This window comes from Clinocottus analis, unplaced genomic scaffold (genome assembly GCF_023055335.1).
Source record: "Clinocottus analis isolate CAN_PGR_092001 unplaced genomic scaffold, fCliAna1.0.p SCAF_15, whole genome shotgun sequence".
Taxonomy (NCBI): domain Eukaryota; kingdom Metazoa; phylum Chordata; class Actinopteri; order Perciformes; family Cottidae; genus Clinocottus; species Clinocottus analis.
This window is the reverse complement of record NW_027175876.1, coordinates 3,998,748-4,011,589: the sequence shown is the minus strand read 5'-3', so window position 1 is coordinate 4,011,589 and position 12,842 is coordinate 3,998,748. Positions and strand designations below refer to the sequence as shown.

Here is a 12,842-nt window from a genome sequence, read left to right as displayed (position 1 = left end):
TATATTTTCCTGTTGTCCTGAACACGCTCACTAATGCAGCGAATGTATTCGCCGGTCCATGTTCCTCTCGTGTACGTTCACCTCGGCTCAGCAGGAGACTACGCGCAGACACACATCTCATTCACAGATCTGTCCTGATGTCTGTTTCCAGGGCCGAGACGGAGCGTAACCCCTGGGTGGTGCTGACGTCGGCCCTGCTGACCCGCTGCCAGGCGCCAGAGGTCCGATCAGACCTTGGTCAGCAGGTTGTCACCATGGTGCGATCCATCTACACTACCAAACACAAGCTCCCCGCGCAGGTAAACGCCTAAACACCTCACGGATAATACTCTCTTTACTGCTTTTCAATCAATGGACACCAATGGCGATAAGCGGACATTTCTGGTGTGTTTAGGATCTTCCTTTCCAGAAGTTACTTCTTTTCTTTTTCTTATGTATTTTCATGACTGGAGACAAAGGTACAAATACAGTATCCAAAAGTAAGAAATATCTCCATGACTCATATTGTGAAGAGAAACAAAAAGATTAAAAAAAAGAAAAGTTAGGTGGCCATTTTGAGTAAAAACATTCTCTTGAGCCTCTCCGAGTATAGACCACCTTTCTGAGGTTAGACATGAGATTGTATCTTTGTAATTATTCGGTACTCCGAAGGTGGTACTGTGTGGTCTTGGGTCAATAGGGAGACATCTGACAGAGTGTTGAAACACCCTTTTGAAGAGCAAAGCACCACCTTTGATTTTTTTTTTTTTTCCGCCTGGGTACGTTGCCACAGACATAAAGCTCATAATACTACAAATGCATTTAAATTAAACTCTTAAAGATTAGCACTTCAAATACAGAGAGGAGAGTGAGCAAAAAAAAATATGTTTTAACCAAAGGAAAAAAAATCCGGATTTAACCCGTTTTCAATTCCTCCTTCAATAACCATTATGATAAATATCTCACTGCAGTGCCACCTTTTCCCCCCATATCTTAAGACAGACGCTGGAAGCTATTAAGCATGTTAGCCACAGCAACATGTTAGCATCAGCGCAGTGCTTTCTGCAATGTACAACAGGCACTCGGCCCTAATGCTATTCACGCCCGACTGAGCGCCACAGAGGTGCGGTAAGCCTAATGCCATTCTGTACGTCTAGTTCCGGCTGACTGTGATATTAGTTCAGTGTTAATGCTATTCAGCGTGAATAGGCTAGTGTCTGCCTGGCTGTCTAATATTGGTGTGGGAAGAGGGGTGGGAGGTGTAGAAAGAGGCCTTTTACTCTGTTCTGAACAGCTTTAATTTGAGTCTGCTGGAATGAAACCGCCAGAGCATGGGGAAGTCAGATTGCATTGTGATATCCATATATTGCTGGATAGGACTGTGTGTCTTGTGTGTATCTGTCTTTCTGTGTGTGGACCTTTTCAAAAAAGTATTATGTGCCTGCATGTCTGTATAGTATATGCACATCAATTAACCTTTACTGTCCCTCGCCTACTCTCTTTCCTCTGTTTCCTGCTCTCCTCTTTTGGTCCATTTCGCTCGTTTTAAAAAAAATGTTTTCATCACACGTTTGCCCCGCCTCCATTCATCCGTTCATCAACACATTCGCCCCTCTCTCTTCCTCTGCAGTGTATCAGACATGTCGCTACCCTGCTGCTCCAGGACCAGCACAGCCTCCAGCTGCCTGCACTCAAGCTGATGACTGAGAGCGGCGACGAGCAACTGCTGCAGCTGACTCTGGATCAGATCAACAGCATGAGCGCAGTAAGTGTCATTGTAATAGTCTGCATGGTCCAGAGTCGAACGCAGACAAAGCCGAGTCCACTGCACGGACCACAGTTTGAATGTAAACATTGCAGACATTTTTAGGGGGGATTATCAGTTATTAATTGTGAAAAGTTTACTTCGCAACTCTGCGGTGGTCAAGGGAATGTCCAACCAACAGCCATGAAACAGCAAATAGCAGCAAATCTTCACATTTGAGTGGTTTTAACTTGAAACAGTTTGGCTTTTTTTTTCTTGATAAATGACTTAAACGATGAATGATGGTCGCAACCCTCAGTGGCACGACCCTGTGTAATAAAAGCTCTAATATAACAATGTTGGTTGTACATTAACTAAATGAATGAGACAGAATAGGAAAGATAGACTACAAAAAGAAATACGGGCAAGAAAGAACTGATAAAAATGTCGAAAGATACAAATGAAGTTCTCCAACATATTCTCAACATTCACATCAGCCAGTGCTCATTCTCTTGCTAACTGTCCTCCAGTTCTGGGAAGCCACGGATACGAGAGTAATAGTTTAAGACTGTGTGGGCAGGCCTCCACTGTTTCCCCCATCAGATAAGCAATCGTCACAAAGTAAGCCTCGCAGACCCAGTAGACCCTCTCTTTGTTCCTCCATCGGATAAGAGAAAGCCACTCTATTAAGTGACAGAGCTGCTATTAAATGAAACGTTCAAGCGCCTATATCACACCTGAGCAACATGTGCTGCTTTTATCCCATGGAGGCTGAAGGAGGCGGGGTGTTAAAGTTGGAAGGAGAAAAGATGGTGTGATTTAGATGTGGAAAGAGGAAATCAGATAGAGGGGGAACGGGCGTTCGGAGCGAGGACTGAGATGAAAAGGGAAATTGCAAAGACGGAGCAAATGTATGAACATGTAAAGCAAGAAAGACCGAGATTGAGGTAGAAGGGACGGAGCTGGGTGCACCGCCTGAGTGAGAGGTAAGGGAGGGTAGGGGGGGGTTAGTAGGGACGACAGAAAGAGGGCGGTGAGACAGGTAATGTGCTGCTTTGAAAAATAATCTTGCCTCTGCCCTGTAAGAGCTGAGCGAACAGGGCCATGTTCAGAGAAGCGCAGAGCAGTGTTCATCTGAAGATAACATCAACGGAGACAGAGAGAAATTGTCTAACATCTAATGCATCTGATAATGTGTTGGCTTGCAGCTCACTGTGGAGCAGCATGCATGTGGGTGTGTGTTTGTCTGCCTGGGTGTGTGTGTGTGTGTGTGTGTTTGTGCGATTGTCTGTTTGCTATTTAGTTTTCTAGTACAGTGTTTCTGTTTTTTTTAAGGGTCTGTTGAGCCAAATTAGGTTCAGGATATCAAATTGAAGGGTGGAATTTGTATTTAGGGAGGCTGCTATCCAACCTTCTCTCCACCGATATGGATTCTGTTTGCCAAAAAGTCCCACTTTAAATCAAGAGGAGGCTGGGGTCGGCGAGGTCACGTTGCTTCAGGTACAATCGTATCTGCTGATCGTTTTTCATTAGACATGAAAAATGATCCAGGAAGTCCATTTTGAATAGCAAATCCAGTTTGTTTTAAGACTTATGAGACTGCAAAACACTGAGTTTATAACACTCTGATACAGGATTTCACAAATTTGGAATTTGATCAGTCAGCAATTATTTGTGCAATGCAACATAAACAGGAATGTGTGTTTGCATGAATTATAATACTTATACTTAGTCCAGCGCGCCCCAAAACTTTATTGGACTTAAAAATAAATCACATCGAACCGAATGGCACCGGCTCTTTAACGTGATGGAATAGTTCACTGCTCCTTTTCTAAACCGTTGTGTGTTTCTCTCTGCTGACACCTTTTTCACCATCATGACCAAATTCAAGTCTACACAAGGAACACCGTTTACACACAAATTGCCGGACTATTCAGCCAATAAGCAGATCAGTGGGTCTCACCGAGGGATCCCAAAATGATTTCATTTTAGTTCAGTCGATCAGACATTCAGGTGAGAGCCCCGTGGAAGCTTAACTATTAATTGGCATTTGTTATTATTAAATGACTTTAGGCGTTTCTTTTCTTTTGTCACATAGTTCCAGTCCTGCACGCGAGGAAAAACACATTTATCACAGCAAACCATGTGTTTTATTAACCTTCATGTCTACGTTATGAAGCCTGGGGGCTGGCTTTGGCCACAACGCATCATATATTTATCAACCGCAAACTTCTAAACACAGTGCTGCTAATTAAATACATGAAGATGACACGCCACTCTGAGTGATTGACAGGTCTTATCTCCGGCACTTCCCCATCCGTTGTGTGTTCCCTGGCACTCTGCTCTGTATCTGATGTCATAGATTACAGTGCACATTGTTTTGCTCCAGTATCAACAGTTTTTTGTTTCTTTTTCCTGCCATAAGAGAGATGGCCCTGGATCACACAAAATAAATGATTAATTCGCAAGATTAATTTTTAATTAAAATGGTGTTACAGAAAAACACTTGACACAGTAAAATAAGGAAAAAGTCCTTTATTTTTGCTTCACATTCACTGTTCTGGCGTCGCTGCGGAGGAGACCACAGTTGGGCAGAGGCGCACAGGAGGAGGGGGTGTGGAAAGAAACGAGTGGGAGTAGAGTCTATGAAAGGGAGACAAAGAAGGTAGTAGAGAGAGCAGGTAATAAAGAAGTATTCTCAGTGATGCAGGAAAATACCGTGCACGCATGCAGGCTTTTATTTCTTTTCACTGGGAGCTGAAGCACATGTGGCCTCTCTGCTGGCGCTTTCTCCCTCCAACTCCCCCCTTATTTCCTCCTTTCCTCTGCTTCCTCTTCCACTCTCCTCGTCCTGGTGAAGATGTATGGACCGTGGAGGAGCAGAGGTGAACAGCAGGCTCACTAATGGAAGACAGAGATAAGGGGCTGATAAGAGCTGTCCTGCTAATATGAATGAGCTGTCGGTGCAACACGTACAGCATACATAACACCTGCATATGTACAAACACATGCACACACACAAAGCGGCAGTCAACACCAAAGTTTGCAACAAAATCTTGTCGCAGTCCTCGTGTCTCCTCGCCTTCTTTTTGTCTTTGGCTCTTCAACTCGCTCTTTCTCTTTCTTCATCAGATTGAACTTTACTTGATCAACTATTCAGTCATTAAGCCCCTCCCCCACCCTCCTTCCTAAGTTACTGTTGCTACGCGTGTCAGGCTTTCACCTCCGGCACGGCACAGATGTAGTTTAATATGAAAGCAATGGCAAATTAACCGCCCAGAATTATGCTCCCTGCTCTTGGAGGGAGGATGACAGAAGCAGGCTTCTCCTCTTCTCTCGCGGGTGCCCATCAATTCCTCCCTCTGAAAAGGATTTATGTTGCCGGCAGATTTGACAGCTGTGGCTGTGGTGTCATTTTTCCCCACAAAAGATGTATTCTGCTTCCTTTTCAAGTTTTCTTTTCTTCACATTGTCATTGTAATCTAATCATTCTGATCCAATCAATCTAATCGCAGCCTTGGAAGTCACGCTAATGGGGCCACTGTAGGAAGTAAGCTAGTTAGCCGGGCATGCTAACATGCGCAGCTCACACGTCGTGTTTTCCTTCCTTGAAGACAGAAAGACACCATCCACCAATGTGTGTGTCTGTGGTGTGACACTCTTACACTGGCGTATGGAGAAAGCTTAGAAACCAGTGCCGTGCCCGAAGAATCACACATCTTGTTCATCTGGCCAGTGAAGGAACAAGGTGTGTGTAAGTGTGTGATCTAGTGATTATGTATCTAATTGCTTGTTTAAGTGGGCTTGTTTACAGCTTTTGTGCCATATTAGACTTGTTAATCTTGCTGTGTTTGCTCAACCCGTGTTTGTGTTTGCTCATGTGCGTCACATCCCACTTTTCTTTTTTTCCTTTTTTTTTGGGGCTTCACAGCCTCTTCTTCTGTCACTTTCAATCATGTCGCGCTGTAAGCAAGGACCGTTTGGTGTGTGTGTGTGTGTGTGTGTGTGTGTGTGTGTGTGTGTGTGTTTGTGCACGCTCAGTTGCACCACTAAAGCCCGGGGACAGCGATGACAGAGGAATGGGAAGCGGAGGCTACAGAAAGGAGCGAAACGGATGAGAGAAGAAGAAAAGAGGATAGTTGTGTGTTGCCTGGCATTCCAAAGATGCTTTATGATTTAAATGATAAAGGAAAGAGAGGCCTATACATTATGTATTAGGCATTGTACGTGCACGGTAATTCCAATTAAGCTCTCAGCCGGGTTTAGCTCAGGGAGATAGAAGGCGGAGACAGACGCATACAGGAAATGAGAGGCGTGCGGAGCAAGAATAGAAAACAAGGGTGTTAAAAATTGACCAGGCCACTCAGTCAATATTTAGCGTCCGTTGAAGACAAGCGGGAGAGACAACCTCGGCTGTCTTTCACAGGGCAAGACAGCAGGAAATGAGACGGTAATAACAAGAGCGAGGGGGGGGCGAGACATCTTATGGCTACAGTTTGACGTGTCAGGTCTCTTGTCATGCTGAGTGTTTGTTCATTCACTCACAGCACATGCCAGCGGCATGTGAGAGCGCACACACACACACACACACACACGATGCACAGGAGATGCCTCTTGTTTTCGCTTTGCTAGAGGGACAAAGTGTTGTTTGAACCTTTAAAAGGGATTTGGGGGGCTTTTAACCTGACACACACACACACCTTAACCACAAAAACACATATACCGAGGGACAGGTCTTCATGTTCTCTAAGCTGCTGACCTTTTGAGAAGGAAAGGATGGCATGATGGATGTTTTCCCCGCTCAGTCAGATGCTGTTTGCGGTGGACTGTTTGTGAAGGCCGGGCCCGGACAGAGCGCCAGGGGAAGTGGAAAAGTCAAATAGGAAAGGAGGGCGAGGAGGGAAACCTCGCAGGAGGAGGGAGGTGGAGGCAGAGGTACAGTGGACTGGATCGCTAGCTGCAGTCCACCAGGAGGCTGCTGCACTTGTGTTTGTGCTGCTTCAAATCATGATGCGGCAAATGTAACAAGAACAAATTACAAAGCAAGAACATATAAAGTGTGTACTCCACACTTTATATGAGACCAAAATCGTCCAATCATGTAAAACTAAGTAAGAAAGGAATAGTTTTTATGTTTTTAAGCTACGAAGCGAGAGCAAGCAGTCGGTTAGCTTAGCTTAGCATAAAGACCGGCTAGCAGGGCTCTTGGTGAAGCCACAGATATTTACCTTATGGAAATAAGATATATACATGTTATCAGTGAGCTTTAGAGGTTTAGGGAGACTCACTTGGTTACCTTTGCCGTATCAGACTAGCTAGACTCGGTCTACATGCCAAGATAATCCAAATGTCCCCCGGCTGCACTGAAGCTGCATATTTAATGTCTGGATATGAGAGGGGTTTTGATCTCTCCGTCTGCAGAATGACAATTTGATATGTTCATTATTCGTCAAAGTTAATCAATAAAAAAAATATTACATTTCCCATCCCTACCACTTTTATGATGCATATATAAATGAGTTATGAAATCATCAGTATTGTCTAAACTACATATCTCAGTCGCGACGGGATTAATAATTGTGACGTTAGTCGAGAATATAAAAGGTGGAAAGGGAAGATTTTGGATTCAAGTCGGTATGGATGGAAATGATCCTGCCTGTACTGTAGGTGTGAACACTGGACGAACAGCAGCGCCTGAGAAGTGAATGCCTGTTCACGCTGTAGAAAGGACATAAAGTTATATGCTCCTCTCTGATATAAAGACCCCTCCCCCTCTCTGCTGCTCCCTCACATCTATTTCCAGGTCCACTGTCAATCCAACTGACTCTAAGACTCAAATCTGCTGTCTCTCTCGTCTGCACCGTCAAACTGTAATGGCCTGGAAGGTGTGTGTGTGTGTGTGTGTGTGTGTGTGTGAGAGAGAGAGAGAGAGTGTGAGGCCTCTCCTCGAGTGCTTTTCTGTGCTTTCTGTCTTCCATATGGACAAGTAAAAAAGACAGAATGTGTGTGTATATTTATAAGTAGTGGGCCGCTATGCTTTCTTACAGTTCTTGTTCTCTAACACACACTAGGTGTGAATATATATTAGGGCTGGGAATCACCAGAGGTCCCACGATTTGATTTTTATCACGATACTTGAGTCCCGATTTGATAATATCACGATACTGCGATATATTACATATTGCGATTTATTCCCTTTTTTCCACCGCAAATTGTCTCCAGAGGATAACTTTGTCAACATATTGCAGCAAAATGAAAAAGCAATTGATTTTATTATTTGAGGACCAAAACGTTTATAATTGATTGGATAAAAGATCGATACTCGGCTTCCGTGTATCGATACATTATCGCCACGCAAAATATCGCGATACCATGCTGTATCGATTTTTTCCCCCTGCCCCTATAATAAGTTGGTGAAAAAGACTTATTCAACAAACTTTTTTTGAAGCAGGGCTGCAACTATTCATATTTTAAATGATTGATTCGGACAATTTTTTTTTCCAGATGAATCGCTGCGTCTTGTTTTTACACGATCAACAGTCCAAAAGCAAAATGATATCAAATGCAGTAAAAGGGCAATTACTCACATTGAAACGGGAGACGTTCGTCCTTGATTAATCGCTCGAGCGATTAATCCATCTGCACAATAGTTTGCTGTTCATAATCACTTTTTCATTCATCATTAATCGTTTTAGCCCTATTTGTGAGATGAAGGCCCGCCTTAACTGTCCGCCTGTAAACAAATTAGTCTTTCCTGTTGTTTTTGACGGTCTACACTTGTTCTGTCTTATTTCCGGCTCATCACTTCTGTGCGAAGCACTTTGAGCTGCACTCACCAGTATGAAAGGTGCTCTACAAATAGTTTGATTGATTGATTGATCCAAATTTAACCTCCCTTACTTGCTGTGGTTGTGCGCTCCAAATGTACCTTTTCACAGACATTTTGCTTCAACCTCTCCATGTCGCCGTGTCTCGTCATCTCACCGCTGCGTTCCTCGTCTTGACGTCTTTCTTCAAGTGTCTCTGTGTTCCCAGAAATACTTTGAAGCACTTTGTAACGTTGTTTTGGGAAAGGTGCTGTATAAATAAAGTTATTATTATTACTTTGTGAGGGTAATATTATCATACCTATTGAGAAGAGAAAAAAAAAAAGCTCTAACAAACTAATCCTGCTTTGCTCCTTCAGCCGTGACGTTTGAAATGATCCTTGTGGCAAATGTTGTGTTCAGCTCCAGAAATCGAACATTTGTTCTGGGTCTCTGTTGTGGCTCCGAAATCCAAAGTTTGAAGTGTTAAGTTGTTTTGAAGTGCCTGTCCTTGGCCTCGGTGCACTTAAAAGTCAATGCATCTGATGCTTTCAGTGCATGTCTGCCTTTCTCCGGCATTCTCCGTCATCCATTTTTCCGCACTTCCCGTCGCCCTTTGTCTGTTCTTTCCCTTAATTCTCATTACCACCGGATGACCTCCTCGTCCACCTCTGTCTCCACATACAAAACGGTCTCCGTCTGTCTCCTCCGCCCTCCCACAGCTTGTCATGCCGCCCATCTCTGAACGGAAGGGAGAGATTTAGTTATTATCCATGCATGACATCCTGTGTCTCTGTAGCTGTTACATGTCAACCCTCAGTCCCCCTCGGAACCAACGCAACCGGGAACTTGTATTTAAATCCAGAATATTTTCACAGAAGCTATGAACTTTCGGCGCCAAGTGATGATGTTCTTTTTCGGAGGTGCTCGCATTACTGCGGAGGAAAACTTCTATGCATGAAAACAACCCTCTGTGCTTCCACGAGCAGACAGTGTCATGGTCAGTGACGACAGTTGCACGTCGCTCAGCTCTCGCGCGAGACGTTCAGGCTCACCAATACCCGACCCCGCGGGGTGAAGTCCTCCTTTTTTTTCTTTTTTTTTAAACTTTTTAACAGTTTTATGTTTTTAAACATGAATTGCCCTTCGAGGAGGAAAGAAACGGAGCGAGGCCGGCAGAGATGAGATATTTTAGAGGTGAGGGGGAGAAAATTCATCCGTCTCTCTGCTCCCCTTCTCTACTACAGAAGAGAAGACATGAGCTGCACATTCATAATTGATCTGCCTCAGCTCCAGAAATACCCTGACAGGGACTCGCTGTTGTCTGTGCGACTGTGTGTGTGTGTGTGTGTGTGTGTGTGTGTGTCTGTGTGCGAGCGTGTATAGTTTTAGCAAGTGCGAGCTTAATAATAGAGACACAAACAGGTGAGAGGATGCAGAGGAGATGGGCTGAGTCACAGAGAGCCGTTCCACCCCGGCACTCAGCCTCGCTTTCTCGTTGGCCTGTGCACCACTCACAGCAGCCCCACTGGCATTTCAGCAGTTTGAATTTGCATGCATCCCATTGATGGAAAGAGGCGGAAGATGGGATTAAAACATTACGTAAAGGTTTGTTTGTGCCTTGTGTGAACATGCGTTCCGAGTTGTTTTTGGTAACCGAGAGTGTTCCTCTCAAAGCTGCCAAGAGAGGGTTTCGTGTATGTTTTGTGTGTTGTGTGTGTGTGTGTGTGTGTGTGCGTGTGTGTTTGTATGTGTGTGTAGGCACAGTGGAAGCCACAGGGTCAACACAGGATTTGACCCAACACTCTGACCTCATCAGGTTTCTTCAACCATGTAACACTGTAATGGCACACAGTCTGGTAATACTGCTGCAGCAGCAGGACGCTGCAATGCATTGTTTCTGCTGCGGCTGGTAACTCTCCAACTCCAGCAGCCTCGCTCAGTGTTCCACCAGCCAGAGGGGGTTTTGAGTCGGTCTGCTGAGTGAGAGCTGGTTACCTGGCAGATGGACTGGGTTGTGTATTTGCTTTTATCGTGGCAGTTACTCTCGGCATCCAAAAAAACCTGCAATCACACTTTAAAAGGGAAGTTAGTTAGACTCCATTACCACATGTGTGTTTACGCTTTCTCTCTCTCCTTTTTTTTCTCTCTTTCCTCCAGGAGACGGCTTCCTCCTGCGACGTGGAACTCCTCTCGTTGCTGCTGGACGCGGGGCTCCTGGTGGGCTGCGTCTCCTCGGCCCTGTACCCCCCGCTCAGCTCCCACATGCTGTCCCACCAGCAGGAGGGCGGCTGGGACGTCAAGAAAGCCGCCGCCGAGCTGCTGGCGGCGGGCCACGGGCCCGAAGCGGGCTCCCTGCTGCTGGCTCACCGCGGGGCCCACCGGGCTCAGTTCACCTTCAACTCTACCTTGGCCGTTCTCAAGAAGTGGCTGTGAGAGAGAGGGGGAGGAGGAGGAGGAGGAGGAGGAGGGGGAGTGAGCAAGGCGTGAAGGATAGAGCGCGACGGGGAGGCAGCTTGGACGGGAGCCACTGACTGCATTGATGAAGCAGATATGGGGAAGCCAAAGAAGAAGAAGAAGAAGAAGAAGAAGGTGTTGAGAGAGTGAGTGGAGTTAGATTGGATTGAGATCTGAAGAAATTGGCGTGAGAATAGAAGTGCGATCAGATCTCAGCATTTTGTCCCGCATTCGGGCTCATCCGCTGAAGGAAAGTCGAGGGAAAAAAAGCAGCTGCAAGCTCTGTCATGAAGAACGGATACCTTTTTAAAAGTGAAACATCTGCTCAATTAGAAACGCACACACACACACGAGTACAGCTGTCTCTCCTTCATGACTCGGGGCTGATCAGAAAAGGCACTTCCTGCTTGTGTGTGTGTGTCTGTGTGTGTGTGTGTGTGTGTGTCTTATCATGTGATAAAGTAATTGAGCAGTAGCAGTGGAGCAGTGGGTGGATATTAGCCCATTGTTCCGTGACAGGTTTGCCTCTTTGACGTCCCACCGTTAAACACCCTGCCTCCGCTCCATTGTTTTTTTTCCTCCTAATAATGTCTAATTAATTCCTTCTAAACAAATTAGCCCCGCAGCCGCCCCGCACTGTGTGTTCGTGTGTGTCTGCGCATGTACAAATATATACAAGCGCCGGCACCCCGGCGATATCGCACATTGCTAATGATGATGATGATGAGGAATAAACATGGACATGTGTGTTTATGCACACAGGGATGCTCCCAGCATGGCACGCTTCTCTCTATACGATGCAGGTTTTATTGTCACACCTTGAGGATCTGAAAATAAAGAAAAATCTCTCGACATGAGAATGAGTATTGTGTTTTATTTGGATTTTGATGGGAAAAGTCTTTGCAATTGTTGAAATCGATGTGTGCTCTTTCTTTATTTGTGAAAGGAAATATTTTTTAAAGTCAACGTTTCAGTTTGATTTTCTTTCTAGTTAATGCATGTTTTTAATAAAGATTTATGTTCCATCTCTCAATGAATGCATCCAAAATATTTACATTTTGATTGCAGCATTTTTTCATTCTTCCATGAAACTTACAACCATGTGATCCAAACATCCAGAATGTATTTTTCCTTACCCTAAAATGCACTTAGGGGGTAGGGACCAACAACTGCTAATGCTAACTGCTAATGCAGCGTTGCCATACAGGAAGCGGCACTAGCTCCAAACGTTGCTCAAAGTTGCCAGATAGCCGCGCCGACTAGAAACCAGAACAACCAAAGTTTCCCTAAATTAAACTATAAATCAGCTCATGTGTGACCACGTTGTTCAAAAGCTGACTTGAGGAAAAGTTTCAGGGTCTTTAAGAAGCTTCCAGAGCATTTTAAATGCTGCACCAATGTCAGCAATGTGCTTCTGTGGATCATCCAGATGCAGCTTGTTGAAAAGTAGCGGTAATGTTCTTGGTGGCTACCGTCTGGCATCGTGGCATCGGTGGCTTCAAGGCCCATTTAAATCTGTTCAGGCAGTAATAAGCAGATCATGTTTCCCTATTTTCTCGTTAACTTTCTCCTGCTGTTCTTAATCCCTTAATTTAATGAATAAACTTCAGAATGATTTCAGCGTTGGCTTTTCTATAAAGACTCTGCCTTTTCCGCCGCATCCAAAGACTAAATAGAAGTTAATTTCCTTTAATTCCCCCGTGGTTACGTTTCTACTTAATACATTTTGTTTGCAATCCCCTTATCTTTTTGTTCCATAAGTGCACAGTGGTATTTGCCCGCCTAACCCCTCTGTCATTTGCAATACTTCTAGGCACGCCAAAATAAGAGTATTTTCCATATCCTGAACTATTCAA

General features: G+C 44.8%; 1 protein-coding gene across 2 annotated transcripts in view; it reads left to right on the top strand.

The window, feature by feature from the left end:
* The window catches only part of nbas (NBAS subunit of NRZ tethering complex), a 138,929-nt gene extending 127,096 nt beyond the window's left edge, over nt 1–11,833 (top strand). For both annotated transcript variants that reach the window (XM_068577120.1, XM_068577119.1), the window contains 3 exons: nt 152–299; nt 1,610–1,744; nt 10,690–11,833. In XM_068577120.1, coding sequence (XP_068433221.1) covers nt 152–299; nt 1,610–1,744; nt 10,690–10,965 — 559 coding nt within the window. In that variant the 3' untranslated portion in view covers nt 10,966–11,833. The remainder of the gene's footprint in view (nt 1–151; nt 300–1,609; nt 1,745–10,689) is intronic.
* Nucleotides 11,834–12,842: the final 1,009 nt, after the last annotated feature.